We start from the raw sequence: 20,753 nt of genomic DNA, 5'->3' as shown, positions 1-20,753 counted from the left end.
AATGTTCCCATATATATATTTTTTTTTTTAAAAGGAAGAAATAAAAACGAACTCTCCGCACGGAGTCTCGAACCGTCGCCCTTCGCTTCAGAAATTTCAATCAGCATTACTAAACCCGCTTGTCTACGGAAGCACTTAGAAGGAAATGCGTTATAATATTGATGATTGTATCGCTCCAAGCGCAGGTTGACACTTGAAGTTTTAAATAGTCATTTTCGGTCTTTTTCAGTAATTTCTACTTAAGATATTGATCGTTTTTGCATATTGGAACTGTGAATGAAGTGTGCAATCAATATTAATCTCAGATATAAGTAGTTTGATTTTGTTTTTACATTTTCACATCGCTCGGATGACAGTACGGTTTGCAGCTAGGGTCTATATAAAGAACGGGGGGAAAATGCAATTCCCTGTGTATAGATCTGCGGGAATTGTGACGGATCTAGGCTCACTTTTTCGGACTTAGTTTCTGAACGAGTTCCCAGCTTTTATTGAACAGGTGTGTACCAGAGATGGAGTGGGTCAGTGGGTCAAGTTTTCTGGGTGGGCCAGTGGGTCGTGGGTCAACAGCATGTGACCCATCCACCGTGACCCACTGCGACCTACCACTCACCATGACCACTGCGACCCACCACCCACTGTGACCCACTGCGACCCACCATGATCCACTGTGACCCACCACCCACCGTGATCCACTGTGACCCACCGACCCTCTCTGCTCACTGCATTGTAGACAGTATCTTCTGAGGACTGGTAAATTTGTCTCCGTTTTACTTTCAAGACCTTCATTTCCCTTTCTTTTCCACTTGTTTCTGTCTACTTACCTGAGGTGAGTATATCTAACCAAGTAAAAAAGAACTTCAGGCACTTTTGGATATTGATATTTTTAATAGTAATAATAGCAATAGGACTTACATTACTACTTGGCTTTCGAGACCTGTGACTTTTTAGAGCTAACTACTGGAAAAAATACATTTTTGAATCACTGTAATATATAAATTATTATATAAAAAAAATGAATGTAACTGTGTGCGCCTGATCATCACGGTCAAATTGCAAAATCAAATGAAATTACTTTTGGTATATAGTTAGGCCTTAATCCAAATTGGGATGTTATATTGCTTTTATTATAATGCATAATATCCTAAGGAGGTAGTGAGGATCCGAATTTTTACGAAAAAAAAAAAATGAGTATCTCGCAAGCCGTTAAACTTACGGAGATGAAATTCAGTGTATTAACTGTTTATTGAAAATAAACAGTGTGTGTCCTAGCATTTTTTTTAAATTCTCCTTTATGTGGGGGGGGGGCACTTTCTATATATGGAAAATTGGTAGTGAATTGGTTTGTAAAAATGATCGAAAACGATCGATGTTATTTAAGAACAAAATTAGAAACAAAAAATACAGTGCTTGGCTTCATATATCCATTGCTTTCTGCTATAATAATTGCTGAAGCTTATGTTTATTATATGGAGCGCTTACAGCACAGGGCAATCAACCCATAAAGTTGTGAGAAAAATAGGCATAAAATTTGTACTGTAAGCTTAATTACACGGAAATTTGAAGTTTGGATTGTACGCATAATTGTATGGAAAATTTTACACTTTTTCTCCCTTTACGTTGGTCTACTTACTTTGATTTGGAACTTTGAAATGTCATCCTTTTCTTCACTGAAAAGTTTTGATAATTCAACAAGGAAATAATTATACTATGATAATTTAATTGAAATTCACCGTAATTTGGCACATGGCAAACAGCAGTGTGGTAATTGAAGTTGAAGAAGGAGGGAAATTAAATTCCCATTCAACTCTGAACACTTTCCAGGAACCTCGTTCCCTTTCGCTTTCTAGACGGGGGAGGCAACTTGGTAATGGTATCAAACCTTCATGTGTAATTACAAAAATTAAATTTATAAACAAATAAGAAATCATCAGTTTATCAGGCTTTAATTGATAATTTATTCACAAGATTCCCTATCAAAGGCGTAATAGATGAAGTTTTTGTTCTACATGGGTCGACATTGCCAACTGACATGGTCGATATGGAAAAGATGTTGTATGGTGATAGAGAGATGATACTTCCTGCTGAGTATTTCAAACCTGACCAAGAAAAATCGTTATCAGACTTAAGTCTAACAAGTAGATTGTCGATGAGAAGTTGAAGAAATCGGGTAGAAATATTATCAATTTCCACGACAGAGTGCGAACGGGAATTTCCCCTTATGAATTTACAGATGACTAATATTAGAAATATACTAAGTGCTCAAACATTGTCTAACTTGTTGCTCACCAATGTTAATGGCCCACCGCTAGACAAGCTCAAAGTAGACGAGCTAGTTATTTCTTGGCTGAAGGATGGACATCATTCCACTGCGGATGATTTACCGCCAAAAGTTACCAACAGGAAATAAATCCGATTTCAGATTTGTTTTAAGGTGGAAAATTACGAGTTACGGAAAATGTATACTTGTATTACTAATGGCTTATTTGTGTTATTCAACTTTGTACCTAATTTTTAGTAAGTCTCTTCTTTGCTTTAGGTAAACTACTTTGAATAAATATTCATAATTGCAATTATGCATATTAGTAACTTAAATTTAACGTGGTGTTTTAGTGATTACACAAATTACAATTATGAGCATACTTTATGGAGATGCTCTCATAGAGGGTACCCGAGCACCTTTATACCCTATGAAAAACTGATTTTTCAAGTCTTTTGTGAGAAAAATACTGTGATCTGAGAAACCATAATCTTTTCCATATTGTACAGGGGTATTTTCCTGCGAATAGAAGTTTCTTGTGGAATGCGTTCAGAAATTAACACTTGAAAGAATACTCTCTTAGTACAAGTATATTTTAGACACACACTAATTTCCCCCCACCTCGAACTGTTTCAATTTCCTCACTGACAAACACTTTACCATTTTATATCATAAAGGTCAGATCCACTGTTATTGTAACAGAGTGGTGCTTGAGCGATTGACTAGAAATTCAAACTCCGATTAGTGACAATTTCAGTTTTGTTTTATTACAAGTGTAAACTCTTTAGTCAGCTTAGAAGAGGCCGTGGATCGTGTTCAGAGTTGATGACGATGGATTTTGGTGGGTCAGAGTGGGTCACCGTGGGTGGTGGGTCGTGGGTCAGAGTGGGTGGTGGGTCAGTGGGTCGTGGGTCACGGTGGGTGGTGGGTCGTGGGTAAAGTTTTCATTGACCCACGCCAACTCTGGTGTGTACAGTACGTGAAAAAATTAGTGGACCCCTCCCGACGAAAATTTCATTACATAGATTGTAATGCCCACTCTTCCTGAGTGCCATAAATCTGTCCTCGAAAAAGGCGACAGGGCTAGAAACATTCATTCCGCAGATGCGTTATGGACAGAGTTTTAAAACCACTTTTTATTAAATGGCTAGCCCGAATTTCTCGCACGCTGCTAACACAAACAGGAAGAAAGAGAGATCGCACTGTTGCAAATCTTCACATGAAAAAAAAGGGGGGGAATGAATAACTTAATTGACGCTTTTAGTAAAATTATAAGCTCATATAAGGAATCCTTTATTATTGACCTGACTCCATGCAAATTTTTGTAGGGATTTGTTCATTGCTTACTGAGAAAAATTCGAAAAAAGTTCCAATGTTATTAGATAGGGGAAAACTCGACTTGACAAAGAAGTAGCAACAGCCTTAAATGGCACCCGAACTAGCGACGAGTGGAGACCGTTGGTGCTCGAACAGATATTGAATATACTTACAGAATAAATGGCGCCCAGAAACAGCGACACGAATCGAGACTGTTGGCACTCGAACAGTTAACATTACAGAAATCCAAATCGATACCGTTGGTACTAGAATATTCATAGGACTAATACTTTAATATACCATTTCTTTTCCAGCTTAGAACCAGCAATTTAAAAAAAAAAAAAAAGTATTTTTCGGTCAGGTGATCCTAATCATATGTTTTAGCGATAGTTTATCCTATTTTGTTCAAGATGCCATACACACAAGCAGAACTAGCTTTATTTAATCGGAAGCTAAATCTAATCCTTGAAAAAGTAGATGCCATGATAAATGAAAATAGAAAATTTCGTATTCATTATAAAGAAAATCTTGTTAAAAAGTGAATCAGGTCTGAAGTTAGACGCTTTACCGGACGTGTTCCGTGAAAACAACCAAGAAATAGAAAGTGTTGAAAATAGAACATCGGAACCTGAACCCCAATTACAGACATATTTCTATTGAAAATGAAAGACAGGAATTTGAACCCCAATTAAAGACGGAAATTCCTAGTGTAAACAAAACACCGGAATCTGAAGCTGAATTAGAGACAGATACTCCTAGCGAAAATGAAACACAGGAATCTGAATCCCAATCAAAGATAGGCATTCTGAATCGGGCCGCGGTGGCTCAGTGGTAGAGCGTTCACCTCTGGTGCTTGGGATCCCGGGTTCGATCCCAGCCCCCGCCAAGTGAACTTTGTGGTGGACGAACACCATGTGCGTGGGTTTCCTCGGGGTTCTCCCGTTTTCTCCCACTTTCTTCATTCCACCATTTCATTCATTACTCATCATCACCGCCTCCTTTAGCCTAACCGGCATAACCGTGGGACGTAAAACTCAAAAGATTTCATTTCATATTTTAGGCATTCTGAATCAACCTCGTAATAAACATGTTAATGATTCTGCTTATTCAGAATCCAATGACACCACTAGTAGCAGTAGTAGTGAAAATTACGAAGTGAAGGTTATATACGACAGAAGTGAACGTACTACCACAAACCACAGAGAGAAAAGACATAAACGAGGTTATAGCTATTGCAATAAGCAAAGATATCCAGATGAGATTGTAAACAACACGAAACTTAAAAGGAATCAGAACTAAGACCACACACGAAAAAATAACAGAAATAAAAGGAATCGTAAATCACGATCACGTAATCAGAACTATCACAAATAATACAGAAATCGCAACTTGCGTGACAAACCTAAGAATAGACATGTACGTACAGATAATCATTCTAGTAATAGGCAAAATAACCATAACTATCAAAACAGGAATATTAACCACAGAAAAAGAAAAAAGTAACAGACTTTCTATATTGATACACATTTTTCTTTCAGGAAAGCGACGTACTTTATTTTTCAAAATTAAGTTGCAACAGGAACAAAACAAGTAAATTTTGTCTTATTTTCAGCTACCACCAAAAAAGAACTACGCATTTCTTTTAATTTTTCTTTTGCTTCCAGACTTTTAACTGTTCAGCGAAGAGCAGGTATCATGTTTTTTCTTTTCGTTTCGGTAAGGCAACAACTGGAATTTCTGACCATCTGTGTTTACGACTACGAATAGCGGACAATACAACTGATTGATCTTTTTTTCTCCTATTTGTTTTGTTTCAGTTTCGTACCTTATACATCCAGCTGAGTACCAGTGTTGCAAACCTTACTAATAATTTACTTTAAACTTAATGTTTATTTAATTTCAAATGTTAGATTTTAACATTTTTGTAAACATTAACACGCATTACATGCGTAGGGGAATCACAAATTGTATAAAAGCGGTTTGAGCTCGTGGTGTAGCTCAAGACATTTTGGCTCTATAATAAATCTTTCATCAAGTGTTTTAAATTTTAAAATTCTTTTTCGAACACTCTCCCACTTTGAAATGAAAATGAAATCTTTAAGTTTTACGTCCCACGGTTATGCCGGTTAGGCTAAAGGAGACGGTGATTGTGAGAAATGAATGAAATGGTGGAATGAAGAAAGTGGGAGGAAACGGGAGAACCCCGAGAAAACCCACGCACACGGTGTTTGTCCACCACAAAGTTCACTTGGCGGGGGCTGGGATCGAACCCGGAACCACAAGCACCAGAGGTGAACGCTCTACCACTGAGCCACCGCGGCCCCGCTCTCCCACTTTCTAAAATTTTAAATATGTTATTACAGGTGACTTGCAATTAATGTTTAATTTTCTTTTTAGAAGTTTTTCGGAAGATATATTGAGATGCATAAGATAAGGAAAATTTCTACATTTGTGATTGAAATTTAACATATAATCTCATGCGTAAATATGAAATTTTAATACAGATTTTTCTACTTCTTTTGCAGTAATCCGTAACTAAGTGTGTGAATCCTTAGGTTAAATATTTTCAGAAAAACTGTTGTCTAGTAATATTCGAGTGAACATTTTAGTGTTTATAAATCGTAATTATATTATGAATACTTGTATGCTAATATGTTGTAATGTTCATTCATACTAATTTTATGAAAGTTATATTTTTAGTTATAGTATGTCCAGAAATTATTTGAATACTGAGATAAATTCCGTAAAAATAAACTTATTCTGTTTCTTTCCAGCAGCATGAAGCCATAACTTTTTATGGAAGTCCCTTTCTGTTAGTTATCCCACATGCTCCATGACTGAATTTTATTGTCCTAATAAGAATGTTTTCAATGTTTTTTTGTAGCGAAGATGCCTAAAGAGGTTTATCATGACTGTTTTGTAGGGAATTCAGTTTTGACGTTTCAGTCTTTACCAGAAAGTTGTCATGTTGTTTACTATATTTGTGTGTTTGCATCCCATGTTTTTCTTTAACTAGATCTCATGTATTGTCTTCAAACATTTTTGCGATGCTACCACAGTGTGTGTTTACACACCTCTTTCCTAGGTGGAAGACCGAATGTCGATATGTAGTTATGTTCCAGGGAACATGTGTATGATACTGAATATTAGTGTTTGTATTTCAGTTAGGTATAGAAACATTTTTTCTAAGCGCCTATGGTTGCAGGCGTCTTTCTACGTTTTGCATCGCAGGGGTCGATAGTATATAATGTGTGTATGTGGAATAAATATTTTTCCATCTATGGTTTTGGTCAACTCATGACGTAATGACCGTTTGTTTTCAGGAATGTTTGGACTAAGCGAGTCAACTTCCTTGATTTAGACCTACGAAAAACTTGGATCTACACTGTATAGTTTTCAACGTTTTATTAATGAATCTTTTGCAGGTAACCCTACAATAATTGCAGTATCTTTACATTATATATGTATATATATATATATATATATATATATATATATATATATATATATATATATATATATATATACGTATTAAGATATTATTATACGTATACGACATAGATATTATATACGCATTAAGATATAGACGAGAATTTACTAACTTTTATTGAAATGTTTGATAATTCTTGAAGTCAATATTTTTATGAATAGTGATTGTGTGTAAATATTTATTTCATATAATACATTACAGAGATCGAATCGGAACACTTAAAACAATTTACGAAAAGTACTTTAAAGAAGTAAGAAAGAATATAAAAAAGCCCTATGAAAGCTTTCTGCGCAAAAAAAAAAAAAAAAAATAAAAAAATAGTAAGTTATCACACAGGTGTTTAAACAATATCTCGTTTCACACACGAGTGTATTAAAAAACTTCTCCCCTTCCCTCCTCATCAACTTAATGTTGCAGAACAACGAAGGACATTTAACATAGGAAGACAACAGGGACTTCTACATATGAAGAACCGGAAGATAAGAAAATACAACTACAGCAGACATTTAAAAGGATTTTATCACTAATGGAACATCTGGGTCAGGACTTCAGTACTTTGTTGTAGTGAGTGATCAACAAGTTAAACTATTTTTAAATAGCCCTTACGTGAAAAACCACTAAACGTTTATGAACATAATTCTCACACCCAATCGCAGTGCTGCCAACTAACTGATAGTAATTTTTGGTGAAAAACCTAACTTCATTCTAATCTTATTAAACGGCCAGGAGTTATCAACCTGCCCTTCGTGTGCACTTGACAGGTTGTCGCTCGTCGGAGGCCAATTCTATAACCGTCATCAGGTTATAGAAGTATTTTTTTGTGGACGCTCTGTATATTTCGTCGAGACAGAAATCATTCTTTGATTTATGCTTTATTTCTACGACGCAAATAATTTCTTTCTTCGGTGGGAACTGTTTCCTTCCCACGCAATAGAACAAAGGAGTTTTTCATCGTCCACTCATATATATATATATATTTGAAACGTCGTTTTGTGGTGAGAATATTTTAGTGAGCGACAAAGAACACGTTCATTTTCTGAACTCTATATATATGATCAATGCATTTTTCTTTCTTCAATTCTCAGTGTACCTTACTTATTAATAAGTTAAGGCTACATCATATAGTTATTTGGAACTGAATTAAGTGCATTTTTCAATCATTTATGGAAATACTAGCAGACCAGCTGCAACCCCGCCACAGCGTCGTCAACTATATCGTTTTGCGTTTTTATCTAAACGTTCCCATAACAAAATTCTCAGTGTTTCGTGCATCGTGGCCAGTGAACTGAGAATTAACGCCAATTTTTTTTAACATTCAATTTGCATTTCCATACAGGTGATTTAACCTGACTGCATTTTAAAATGAACTGCCAACTTTGACCAGTCGGTCAATTCAGCTCGCACCTCGAGCGTCTTAACTCGAGGGGTTTGCTCTATGTCTTCAGGCAACCAACACGTTCGTTGGATTCGACATAGCATTATGTAAAAGGCCATACAATAATTAGCCGGCAAAGAATTTGCATAACGGCTAGCCTCCAACTAGCGAAGTCCCGGGTTCGCAAATCCTGTTCATGTAAGTAGTACGGGTCCTCTAATATTCTAATTCTATTTTGGGCCTGTGCGTTTATTTGCTGGAGACCAACGTCAACATCTACGGATTCTTGAAGCAGCTACAAAACTACTTCGTGGGATTACTCCAGTGTTACCCCTACAGTGCTAATCCCTCACGTGCATTAGTGGTGTGAGAAAAGTATTTCTAGTGAAACCCCAATTATAATAATCTTTTATTCATTGATATACATGATTCAAATTGCTATTATCTATTGAAAAGTGAAGTGCAATTTTGTTTGTGTAAATAATCAAGTGCCAGTGTTTAGTACTGTGATTGTTTTTACACCTACACTTTTTAATAATGTTTTAATAAATAAGCATAGTGCCATTTTATTTAATGTTTTTGTTACATGTATGAATGATATTTGTGTGCGCTGTGGTCTGAGTGACCATCCGAACGTCCGTGAGGATTTCGAGACGGAACATCCGAACCTCTCGGTACTTAATGCTCATATCACTATTGAGACCGGAGAGTGATCCGGAAAAAGTTATGTAATCCCTTTTTGAAAATGTTCTTTGATGTCTTAACCAGGTAAGTTCAGATCATCTAAAAATACTCATTGGTGAGACAACAGGGGAGCAGGTCTGGAAAGCGGTTACAATTTTATTTTGCATTTATTTTATTTATTTATTTTTTAAAATATTTTTAAGATTTGGAGATAGCGCTTCTGTTAAATTAATTATTGTGTTTGCATTACACAAGTATATATGAGAAATATTCATTGTGGAGTATATACAGTAAAAATAGTAATATGAATGTGTCATTTTATTTATTATATATATTGTGGCAGAGCCAGTATTTTAATTAACAAAATTCATAATTTAATGATTAATTTTATTTATTTTTGAGGATATTGGCTTTTTGTAAAAATATTAAAATTGTTTGGTGAAGGAAAATAACAGTCATAATTCAGGTCAATGCAAGTTTGTAAAATTATATTATTTTGCCGTCAGCAAATGAAAATAAACAATAACACATAATTGGTAGCCTGCGAATGCAGGAAAGAAATTCATGAAATGCGTCGGCTATAACATTCTGTAAAATTACGAGTTGCATTTGTAACATGTTTGTGAACACGAGACACATTCACGGATATGTAGAAATTGCCTAGAATCGGGAAATCAGAGCATGCCGAGTGTTGCAGTTTTTGTTCTCGAAATGAGAAAGGACTTTGTTTTTCCGAAAGAAAGGAGGACACACGTGCCTGACGTCAGACAACGCCACCGAATTCCGGGAGTCAACACTGAAACAAAACCAGGGGACAGGAGGTCTCTAGGATGGAGAAGTGCTGAGCCTTTGGATGGAGTAGTTCGGAGCCTTTCGAGGGAGAAGTTCTGAGTTATTGGAAGGAGAAGTTAATCGTTGCTAAGTTTCGAATGTGATTAGAAAGTACAAAGTCAATCACAACATTGGTAATCCGATCTTCAGACAACTAACAGTTAACGTTAGTTATACCAGAGCATTGGATTGAGACGCCATCTCCAATGTGGACCATTTATTGACCAGAGACGTCTGTCAGCTTCGATATCAACTTGGCGATATCGACATCTCCCCGGAGAGCATCATCAGGGATCATCAACCGAAGACATCGATCAAGGTATGTGTGACTTCAAATTCAGAGTTCAAATGCTCAATGCTTGGTATGCACTGCTCTTCTGGCAAAGTTTCTAAATATCCGATTATCCACGACATTTACACAAGCAACACACTTTCAAATAAGAAATATAACTGTTAGTCAATAATTGAATTTGAGTTGTCATTTCAATTTAATCCCCAACAGAAATGTGCTTTATGCAAAACCTCTCGCATAGAAAACAGTAACTTGCCCACTCATTCTAGATGGTGAGTGGAAGGTGATCTGCTCAATTCAACTTTTGCATCCCCATTTCTAGGCACGACTTGAGCGGGTTGTCAATATAATATATATATATATATATATATATATATATAGAGAGAGAGAGAGAGAGAGAGAGAGAGAGAGAGAGAGAGAGACAGAGACAGAGAGAGAGAGAGAGAGAGAGACAGAGACAGAGAGAGAGAGAGAGAGAGAGAACAAGAAAGTGAGGAGTAATCATGATTTGTTTTAAATCCTACGAACTCCTTCGTGGCAATATAGTTAGTGTACGTACTTTCGCTGAGAGAAATCCAGGCTCAATTCTTTCTGGTGAATTGTGAAGTTTATTGTGGCTTCTTATAACAAATTTACAACGAACTAACATCAAGAAACTACACTTTTATTTCCAAGGTGGAGCCAGAGCTCCCTCATGGCTAAGCGGTTAGCATACGCGCCTTTGGAGTGGAAGACCACCGTTCGATTCCCGGAGGGAGCTCATATTCAGATCCTACGTTAAGCTGTAGGCCCACATTTCATATAGCTTCTCAACTGAAAGAGATGCGAAACTCAAAATCCAATCCAATCCAAAATAAAGTCACATACCACATTTCGGACGAATCGACGACATCAATTGTTTACAGAAGAGTGCGCAGTAAGCAAGGGGTTCTGGCCCCATTGTTGACTGGATTTGTCCCCGTGTGATCTTTGTCCCTGGGGATGCTTAAAGCAGATGATGTATGAAAGTAATCCTAATATCCTGGCTGAACTGCAGCAAACATTATTCACACCACCCGAAGCATGTTCAAAAACTTCCTTGTGCCTATAATGATCGAATCAACTTCTCACAGGAATGCACTGTGATAGCAGGTGTTGTCTTAAAGCATAAGCGCCCATGTCTCGTAAAGAGGATGACATTCAAGGGCGATATTTTAATGCATGCTGTTTATTCTTCGATTGTTTCTTTGAAGGCAATTCGACGTTAAATCATTACATACATAATACATTATATGTATTATGTATGTATGACTATACAGAATTAGAATATGAGCTTATAGTTCATGAGATGTAAGCATAGATCTATGGAATGTCCACATACAAAGTTATGTACTGTATTTGCTTATGGCTAGCTTAATATTTTTATTATTTTCATTTATAAATTTCTGTTTTACTTATTATTAATATAATAATGTAATCAATTGTGTACACCTCCTATAATTGGAGAGATTTCTCTATTGGAGGGAATAAATAAATAAATAAATAAATGACAATCTTGTATTCACTTCTCTGAATGTACTTCCCTAGCGATATTGTTTGTGTTTAATAATTATGCCTTTCTTCTCTATGTGCTGGAAACGTCAATAGCCTCACTGTTAATAAACTAAGTGCCGAAGGTATTACCATCGTTACCAAGCAACATTTTGTTTCTCTGAACTATCTTGCATCTTGTAAATATACAAGCATTGAGTGATTTGCTGACATGTCTCAAAATGAGTTTGCTACACTTTCCGTTTTCTGTGGGAGTATAATATCCTTTCTAACATTAGAAGTTGCAGTGTCCATCGAACATTTCTTGCTGCCAAAGAATCAAAGTTATTGCTGCCAGAGTAATGCATATTTAACATACATAAAGTACATAGACAGGACATACGAACATATCATTAAAACTACTGGCAAGCGTATAAATTATCCCACGCTAACAGAACAAACAGCTCTGGTATTTGTCATAACTCTTAAGAAGATGCACTACTATATGCGAGAAGATGCAAGTCCATCACTTTCTATGAACTCGATCACGTCGGAATCGCCCTTGTTGGACTGTTATATTATGCTATAGTGAACTTTATATTACACTTAACAGATTAAGATAAACGTTTTGAAAGTATTATACTGTACATTACTTGGGAACATCGTATAGAAACAATAACTGTATGCGTATAAGTTATTCTCATGTGAGATATTAATAATGACCGATTCGTAATCTATGGCAAGTCTCACAAGATCTTTGCTATTCATATCAGGAGGATCACTCATGGAACATTTCTACTACGACACCCCTTCTCTACTCCCCAACTCATACCGCGAAATTGATAAAGTATCAATGTGCACGTCTATAAATATTTAATTACAGTGTGGCATATATTTTCCAAGGGAAAATACTACGAGGAGCGATCATTTAGTATCTGCAAGTCATATATTCGAATGTATTGTTTCTGTTACATATAAGTGACAACGAATATATTCGATTTATCTCAGGTAAACCGTTTTACTATCCATGACATTTTTTCGTAATAATCATTAAATCACGCATATACTGTTTGAGTTATTTCAATAAACATTCTCACAAAGAGGTATCTTAAAGCTTCTTTTTCGGATTGTTATGTAAAACGATTGCTATTCATTTTCAATCTTGCATATATTTTATGCACACTTGGTCTTTTACTCGGGGCCATGCGCGTGTATGTTATGTGCACTTCACACATTGTCCGATAGACCAGCAGACGCTGCTCGCCCAAGAATAAAACATCTGATTATGGGGCTTACAGCCTAAAAAGTATTAAAACCCAGTGAAACGAAACCAAAACACGCAGATTTATCATTTCTTCATCGCAGGGATCACATAGATTTACCATCTCCAGGGATCTGAGCGTGGGTGCTATCGATTACACATATTTGACAGCCCGAGAAGAAGTTAATCCTGTACCAGATGTAAACGATACCTATCGGTCACAGTACTTAACTTGCTCTTCTGTGTTCTGTTATATATGGCTTCACCAAATTACAAAAAATGAATAAGCTCGTGAATAGAGTATTCCCCCATTGTTCGGTTCGAGAACAGACAAACGACTCAGGGAATTTTACGTTTGAGTGCCAGATCACCATTACTTTGATTAGAACTCACGTAATGCCAAACACGTGTCCAGGCAGTTGCAAAACGAGACAGAACACTGGACTATGTACTTTATGTACAGTACTTCTTGGTGTAATTCCACCTGCATACAAGCCAGACAAAACACCAAGCTGCGTCACGAAGAACATAGAGAACGATTAACGGTCGACTTGAAATCTGTACCTGTTCCTTTTTAGAACACGTTTTTTTTACTGGTTTGTTTTGTTTTTCTATTTGGAATGATGTCTGAGCACTAGTGGGACACGCAACAAATTGTGTTGCTTTAATTTTTCGTATCACAATGTGACTCGTGTGAAATATCATGCTTTGCGCTGTTATTTTATTTTTCGAGTCTGTGACGGTGTGCCAGCAGTAAGGGACATGTGAGCATTCATCGTCAGTGTTTTACTGGCAGCATTCCTATCTAAACATTATGCGGAACATAGTCATCAATTTTCCATATTTTCCATGGAAGATTCCCCACTATCTTTGAGTGCCCCTTTGGTTACTTTAAACTAGGCTTCAGTTGCTACACCGTTGTGTTCATCAGGTAATTTAGCCTATATTGCTATCTTTATTCCTTCTTGCGTTCTTTTACTTTAAACATGGTATGCGGCGATTTTCGGACGCCTGTCACTCGTAAACCGTGCCGCTTTCAATATTTTTTACATGTTTTTTCCTTGCTTTTACTTGTTGTTCAAGAGTTGTAACACGTATTTTGCATTACTCCGTAAAAGTGTAATTAATAGTACTTTTAAAAGAACATATGTCCTTAACACTGCAGATTATCTTTGATTTTCATTACCCGGGTCTTCATTTTGTATTTTTCTTCCTACGATCTGTTGGGATGTAGAGACGATATGATCTCATAATATGTAACTGATAATGACAATGTAGCGGGGAGTTCCTAAATTGGTATATCCATGCTATAGCGTCTTCCGTTAGTATGTTTAATGCACTTGAGTTTATCGCCAGGTTGTTGGAAAATGAACTGTTAAGATGATACGAGAAACCAAATGTTTTGTTACAGGAAGTCGACGAATAAGAGAAGATTCTTATTACTATTAGACAAATATTAAAAATTGAAAGTATGCTGCTATTGGGCTGAGATTGTATTCTGGTTTACTTGTACTCTCAATAATTATTTCAAGTAGGAATTTTATGTGGTATTAGTATTTATGGTGATACTCTATATGTTGAGTCTGGATTTCATAGTTTATAAAGAACTATTGCTATATAGCTTATATTAAACAAATTATGTAGTTACATATATATTTCGAAACATTTAACAACTTTGTGCGGTACAGCTCTCATGCGGTACAGCGGACTTACATAAATACGCTGACAGTATTCCTATAAGATGTGGATATTGTGGATTAAGCGAAATACATTATAGAAATAAGACAAACACAAGTGAAACTACTACAAAATGAGCATCGCCACGTAGCTCATCCAAATTGGAATTCAAAAATATGAAAAGATAAATCCGTGAACTTTACAAAGTTGTCTCCTCAAAATATCATAATTTTGTAAGGCTGTCGGAAAGGGTGTAGTAGTTGCTTTGAAGAAAAAGATATTACATATGTATTCATCTATCTCGGAATGTATCATAAAATGCGCCTATTTACATGTCGAATTCCGCTGTACATGTTGAAGAGATACCTGAAAAAATGTACTGGCGTAACAGTTGATGCGAAGAAGACGCGAGCTGTGTGTTAGAACTTTCGTGTTAAGGTACAACAAAGAGAGATTCAAAGTGAGTCAGCGTAATGGGAATGATTAATAGGGGAAAATTAAAAAAGCATTTAAGACATTTCCATTGAGAAAGAATTCCTGGTACAAGGAGATCTGGAGGAAAATGGGTGGCTGAAACTTGAAAAGCATGAGCCAGTGCTCGGGAATCTATTAGTGACGTCGACAAAGTGATGGGAGATGAAGTTAGTTCTTGGAGAATAAATACTTTTAATTGTTTCTAAGAATCATGGAGCATGTTGGAATGTTAAAAAGAATTGATCTTGCTAATGCATATCAAGTTGATAATGCCAATGTGAGAGGGTTCCCTGCTTTGAGATGCATAATCATTTACCACGTTATTCTAATTAATGAAATTACAGATACTTTGAAAAGTCATGTTTCATGAAAATTTTAGAAACTTACGAAAGTAGTCGTGGATTTTTTGTTTTCAATCCCAAGTTATAGAAATTAAATCTTTAAGCCTGAAAGGAAATACATATATTTAGCGAAAATATTATTATTTTTTTTTATTTTATTAAAAAAGAAATTGTAGAACATATGCGCACAGTATTATGAATATAAGAATACCTAGATGACTTTTCTGTCTACCATTGACAGATTTCAATTCCGAGAAAAAGCTTTCACTCAGAAGCCTTAAAGAGAAAAGAAGTTTGATAAATCCGACTAACAATTATTAAGGTTTCTATTGTAATGAACATATACAATTAATATTGCATATCGTGTCAAATAGAGCACGTTTCAACTAGTCGCCTTGTACAATACCGGAATTTTGATCAATTTATAATCGTTCGTTTTTGTAAATTCAGGTAGTCGAATTAAAATATCTCTCTATTATCGTTTAACATTTAATAGTTACCATTTTTTCTTTTCCACCTTTTCCTTGGGGCTGGGGCTCTTTACTGTCTGCACTCTTATCGGAATCTGAAGCTGATTCTGCAGTTTTAGCTGGAAAACAAAATAATATTTACAATATTAAGTATTGTTAGAATTTTTGTAATGAAATATGATCATGCTGCAACATCGTGATAAAAAGAAAATATTTACACATATTTATTTTCAATAAATTATGACTTATTTCAATTTCACTCTTGCTTATACTGCTATTATTACATAGGTAAGGTACACAACAAAAGAATCACGAAACAATTGTAACCCTAATGGTAAGCTAATGTTTTCACAACATTTACACAAATTGTGTGTAATAAAGAAAATACAATTTTATGGAGCTTGCGTATTTTTATTTATATTTATGCTAATATTTCATTAAACATGTACCAGTAGAAATAAATATTGTTCACATAACATAACTTTCGTATATTGAGAAGTCACTTTGTAATTTCATCGACGATTTATGCGTTACATTAACACCATACCTTTTAGCCACTTCTTGCAATTTATATTGTAGTATACCAAATTTAAAAACCCCGAAATTGTTGTAAATATTTAAACTTGTGTAAAAATCTATGTAAACAATTCAAGGCTGGCTTGAGTACAAAATATTAACTGTCTGAATTGAATGAATTAAGTTAGGGTTGTTTCCAGGATCTAGCCCTGTTTATTGAAATGAGTCCAAAACTTATCAAGGGCTCGATTTTTAGTTTACGTCCCAGTATTAAGTATTCTTCACAGAATGACAATACGAAAGTTTGGCCTACAAGGAGAATAAAATGCACTTCGCATTCTTATCTATATCCTTTACCAAAGCATGTTATATTATTTTACAAATTTGTAACATCAAAGCGAATGCATGGATTATATATATATATATATATATATATATATATATATATATATATATATATTTCGTCAGAGCTTATAGATTAATATGTTTAGACGAAAATTTGGAAAAACAATTAAAACAAATCTACAATTTAGGTCTACTCAATGCATATTCAAAATCTATTTTAGAAAAATGGAAATCACACGCGTTAAAAATGTATAAAAAATATAATACAGGTTGATTAGAAATGAAGATAATAACGGAAAATGGATTTCGTCTTAAATCTTTGATGGAATTAAAAAGTAACTTAACACGATACAAAAGCTACTATGTGGACAATCTTACTGCTTCTGGTACATATTTATTAATGTGCAATTGTAAACAAATTTATATCGGTATGACTGAAACACAGACTACGAGGATTAAAAAAAAAAAAAACTCAAAGGATAAAGTTCTCGTAATTTCACGACTATCTAGACATTTGAGTACCTCTAAGCATGCTACTGAAAAAGTAAAGTTGCTAAGACACCTTCACAAATAGAAAACTCCACGCATGAAGCGTGTAAATTCTTACTCGATCATCTTCATACGGTAAAATCCTCCGAAGCAGCCAATAAAAGCAAACGTAGGCGAAATATTATGATAAATGTAAATAAAAATAATCGAGGTTCGCAAAATTATTTTATTTATTTGTAACGTTTGTGATTTTAAAAGAATAGTTTTATAAAGTGAGTGGAAACAAACAGCATACCAAACATTAGTGAAAGAATCAAATTAAGGCAATACAAATCATTGACATCAGTTAAAACGTGAGCACATAAAATGCCAATGTGGCCCAATGTAGGAAACCATTGTTGTGTGTGTCTGATACGAGGAGAAAGGTGTTTCTTTAACCCAGCATTACCGAGTTTTGTTATATTTCTAGTTCCTTTGAAGAACGCTTTTTTTTTTTTTTTTTTTAACGAAACTGTATTTTTCATTCATTTATAAATTTGACCATGTTCTTTAGACTATAGTTGGTTAGGCTATCACCGAAATACAAGTTGATCAAAAAGTTCTTGCCGTTTTGAATGTCCACTGGATAAAGCCGGAAGCGCTCACAGAGATGAAACAAAGTAATTTACGTGCCGGGAAATCTATAAGGATTAGTGTGACTATTGATCTGTGCCAATGCTGGCACGTAGTACATACACAGCAATCACAGCTCGTCCAGTATCGAAGAGAAATGGAGGTATCGACGTCGTTGCTTCGCGGTTCCTTGCTGTATGACTAAGGTGGATCTAAAAGTAGATACATCAAGTCATCGAATACGTCAGACATCTCAAGAGGGTGCGGTAAGAGCATGCACCGTCAGGTATTCGTATCAAAAGTTCAGGTCGGGAGGTCTGAATCGTTGTGATGAACCTCGAAATATTGGATGGTGTGGGTTGACGACCCTGAAGGCAACAATAGGACAACAAGCAAATGTGTAGTGAACTTGCCGAACACTTTCAGGATTACAAGGATTACGAGGAAGCATTCATACTTCGCCTGCACCGCATAGGGAAGGTGTACAAGTTGAAGACGTGGGTATCCCGCTCCTTGTCGGTAGCCAACAAGAAACAAGTGACGGTCTATTTGTCATCCATGACTCGGCATACTTATATTTAATCGAAAGCTCTTGAGTGAAAAGAAGTGAGTCCAGTATGACACTTCCAAGCGTACCAGATATTGGTTGTTACCTCATGACCCTGCGCTTTGCATCACAAGACCACGTTAGCACCCTCTTAAGATCATGCTCTGTGTTTGGTGGACTAGTCACCAACTAGTGCATTGCAAGCTTCTACCATCAGGCCGCACCATCACTGCAGACCTGTACTCGCAGCAGTTGCAACGACCCAATATGCACTGCAGCAGCAGAAGCCAGCGTTGGTTAATGACAAAGTGAGACCACACATAGTATGGACGATCAGGGATATCATTCAGTGACTTGCTGAGAGAGACTGCCATCCACGATACTCGCCAGAACTATCGCCATCATACTACCACATGTTCCATTACCTGGACAACCACCCCCCTGGGACTTCATTCGACATTGAGTCAAATTTGGGGTACGTACTTATGAACTTTGTGTCCGAGACCTCGATTTTAATCACAGGGCAAGCTCCAGGAACCTTAAGAAAGTGTGGTGAATGTTGATGGAGACCACTTCAAGACCTACACTGAGTAGCACGAGCTGTGTGTCTGCTCCTGACAGTCAAAAATATCAAGAACTTTTTTAAATACCTTCTAATACAAGCTGTCCTTTTGGTTGCCACTATATTGCAAACGCTTTCTTTTATCGTTCGTAATTGTTAATCAAAAAACGACTACACAACATATATTTTGCTAAATTAATTTCCTCTTATCCATTATTAACTATATATATATTAACGTATGTCTTATATTAGTTACGCTATGCACTGTTGAAGCGAGCAGTCCTTTCTCTACTATCACGAACTTTAATCCTAAAGTAGAGGTGTAAGTCTCTAATCTCCAACAAAACACACACTATGTTCTACAAAAATCAGAGTGATTTTAATAAGTTTTCACTGTAAATATGTGATATAAATCGAAAAGAATACACTCCCTCATTACTGACCACTTTCAACGTAAAGAAATTCACGATTAATTTTTTTTTTTAAAAAAAGGCCACAACCGACCAATGATATTTTTTTTTTATGAAAGTAACCATAGATTTTTTAATCGGGGGAGGAAGATAAGCGAGTCCTCATAGTTACCTGATTTCCAAGCAGTGGGGATTATGTGAAAACCCAAATAAACACGTAAAGCATATTGTCAAAATCGAATAATTTTCACGAAAGTTATCATAGAACATATTTTTTTAAAAAAGGGACGGGGAAGACAACTTTACCATCTCATTCTCAACTGATTAGTCCAAGTAGTGGGAATAACTGTGAAACCTCAAAAAGAATGCGCCATATTGCATGAAAAAATATATTTTTACCAATAACATGGTGGGGTGGGGTAGTAGTAATCTATCCTTCATTAGGTGGCAAAATGTTCCGCTCAATCTTAACTAATTTTAATCCCAATTACTAAGGATTAAGAAAACATTCAAACAAAATATACATACTGCTAAATGAGTTTTACCAAAGTTATGGTGAAACTCTTTTTAAAAAAAATTCGGAGGAGGAATTAATCCACCACTTCATTTCTCAATGATTGCAGAGGGAACGACTGGGAAGCTTCAAAGAAAATATACGTCATATTATACCAAAATTCAACAGCTTTTAAGGAAATTATCCTGCGACATATTGAAATTCATGGAGTGGGAGTAAATTCAGCCTCTCATTCTTGGCAGATTTTAATCCCACGTTGGGAAGATGGGATGACCTTGGGTGACTAAAAGAAACTATAGTGTGTTTTGTAATAAATGTATTATTTTTGCTTATTTATATTGGAAAATTGTCTTGCATATATATGTTCACTTACAGCATAGGGATAGACTTTACTCCATTTTACCTCCTCTTTTATTGATCAGTTCCACTCTAGACAATAGTTATTTTTGTAAGCTTAAAGAAAGAACATGCAAAGCTTCATTAAAATCGGATAAGTTTTACGAAAGTTATCGTGGAACAGACATACGGACAGACAGGAATGCCGATTGAGTCAAACAGTAAAGTTAGCTACGCTCGCTTCAAATGATATAACAGTAGCAAAACAGTTAGCAAAGACGTAAGCATACATTGATATTTTTCCCTAAGAGGTTTTGAGTTTCGATAGTAGTCAATAGCTGCACAGATTAAGAAGAGTACATCGAAATTACTGGCATCAGAAAATAACTTTTACGCTAGTTTTAAACGGAAGCATTTCTCGTAGCAGATGAGCTGCCAAAAATC

The 20,753-nt window shown here is 35.7% G+C and overlaps 1 protein-coding gene across 4 annotated transcripts in view; it reads right to left on the bottom strand.

Moving 5' to 3' along the window:
- LOC145680382 (nardilysin-like) overlaps window positions 1-20,753 on the bottom strand; it is a 339,063-nt gene that overhangs the window by 264,892 nt on the left and 53,418 nt on the right. For all 4 annotated transcript variants that reach the window (XM_081750817.1, XM_081750819.1, XM_081750820.1 and 1 more), the window contains one exon: window positions 16,009-16,097. In XM_081750817.1, the coding sequence (XP_081606943.1) occupies window positions 16,009-16,097 (89 nt within the window). The remainder of the gene's footprint in view (window positions 1-16,008; window positions 16,098-20,753) is intronic.

This window comes from Thermobia domestica, chromosome 3, assembly GCF_964235325.1.
Source record: "Thermobia domestica chromosome 3, izTheDome1.hap1.1, whole genome shotgun sequence".
NCBI classification, from domain to species: Eukaryota; Metazoa; Arthropoda; class Insecta; order Zygentoma; family Lepismatidae; genus Thermobia; species Thermobia domestica.
Note: the sequence above shows the minus strand (reverse complement) of the source record. Positions and strands in the feature narration are given on the sequence as shown.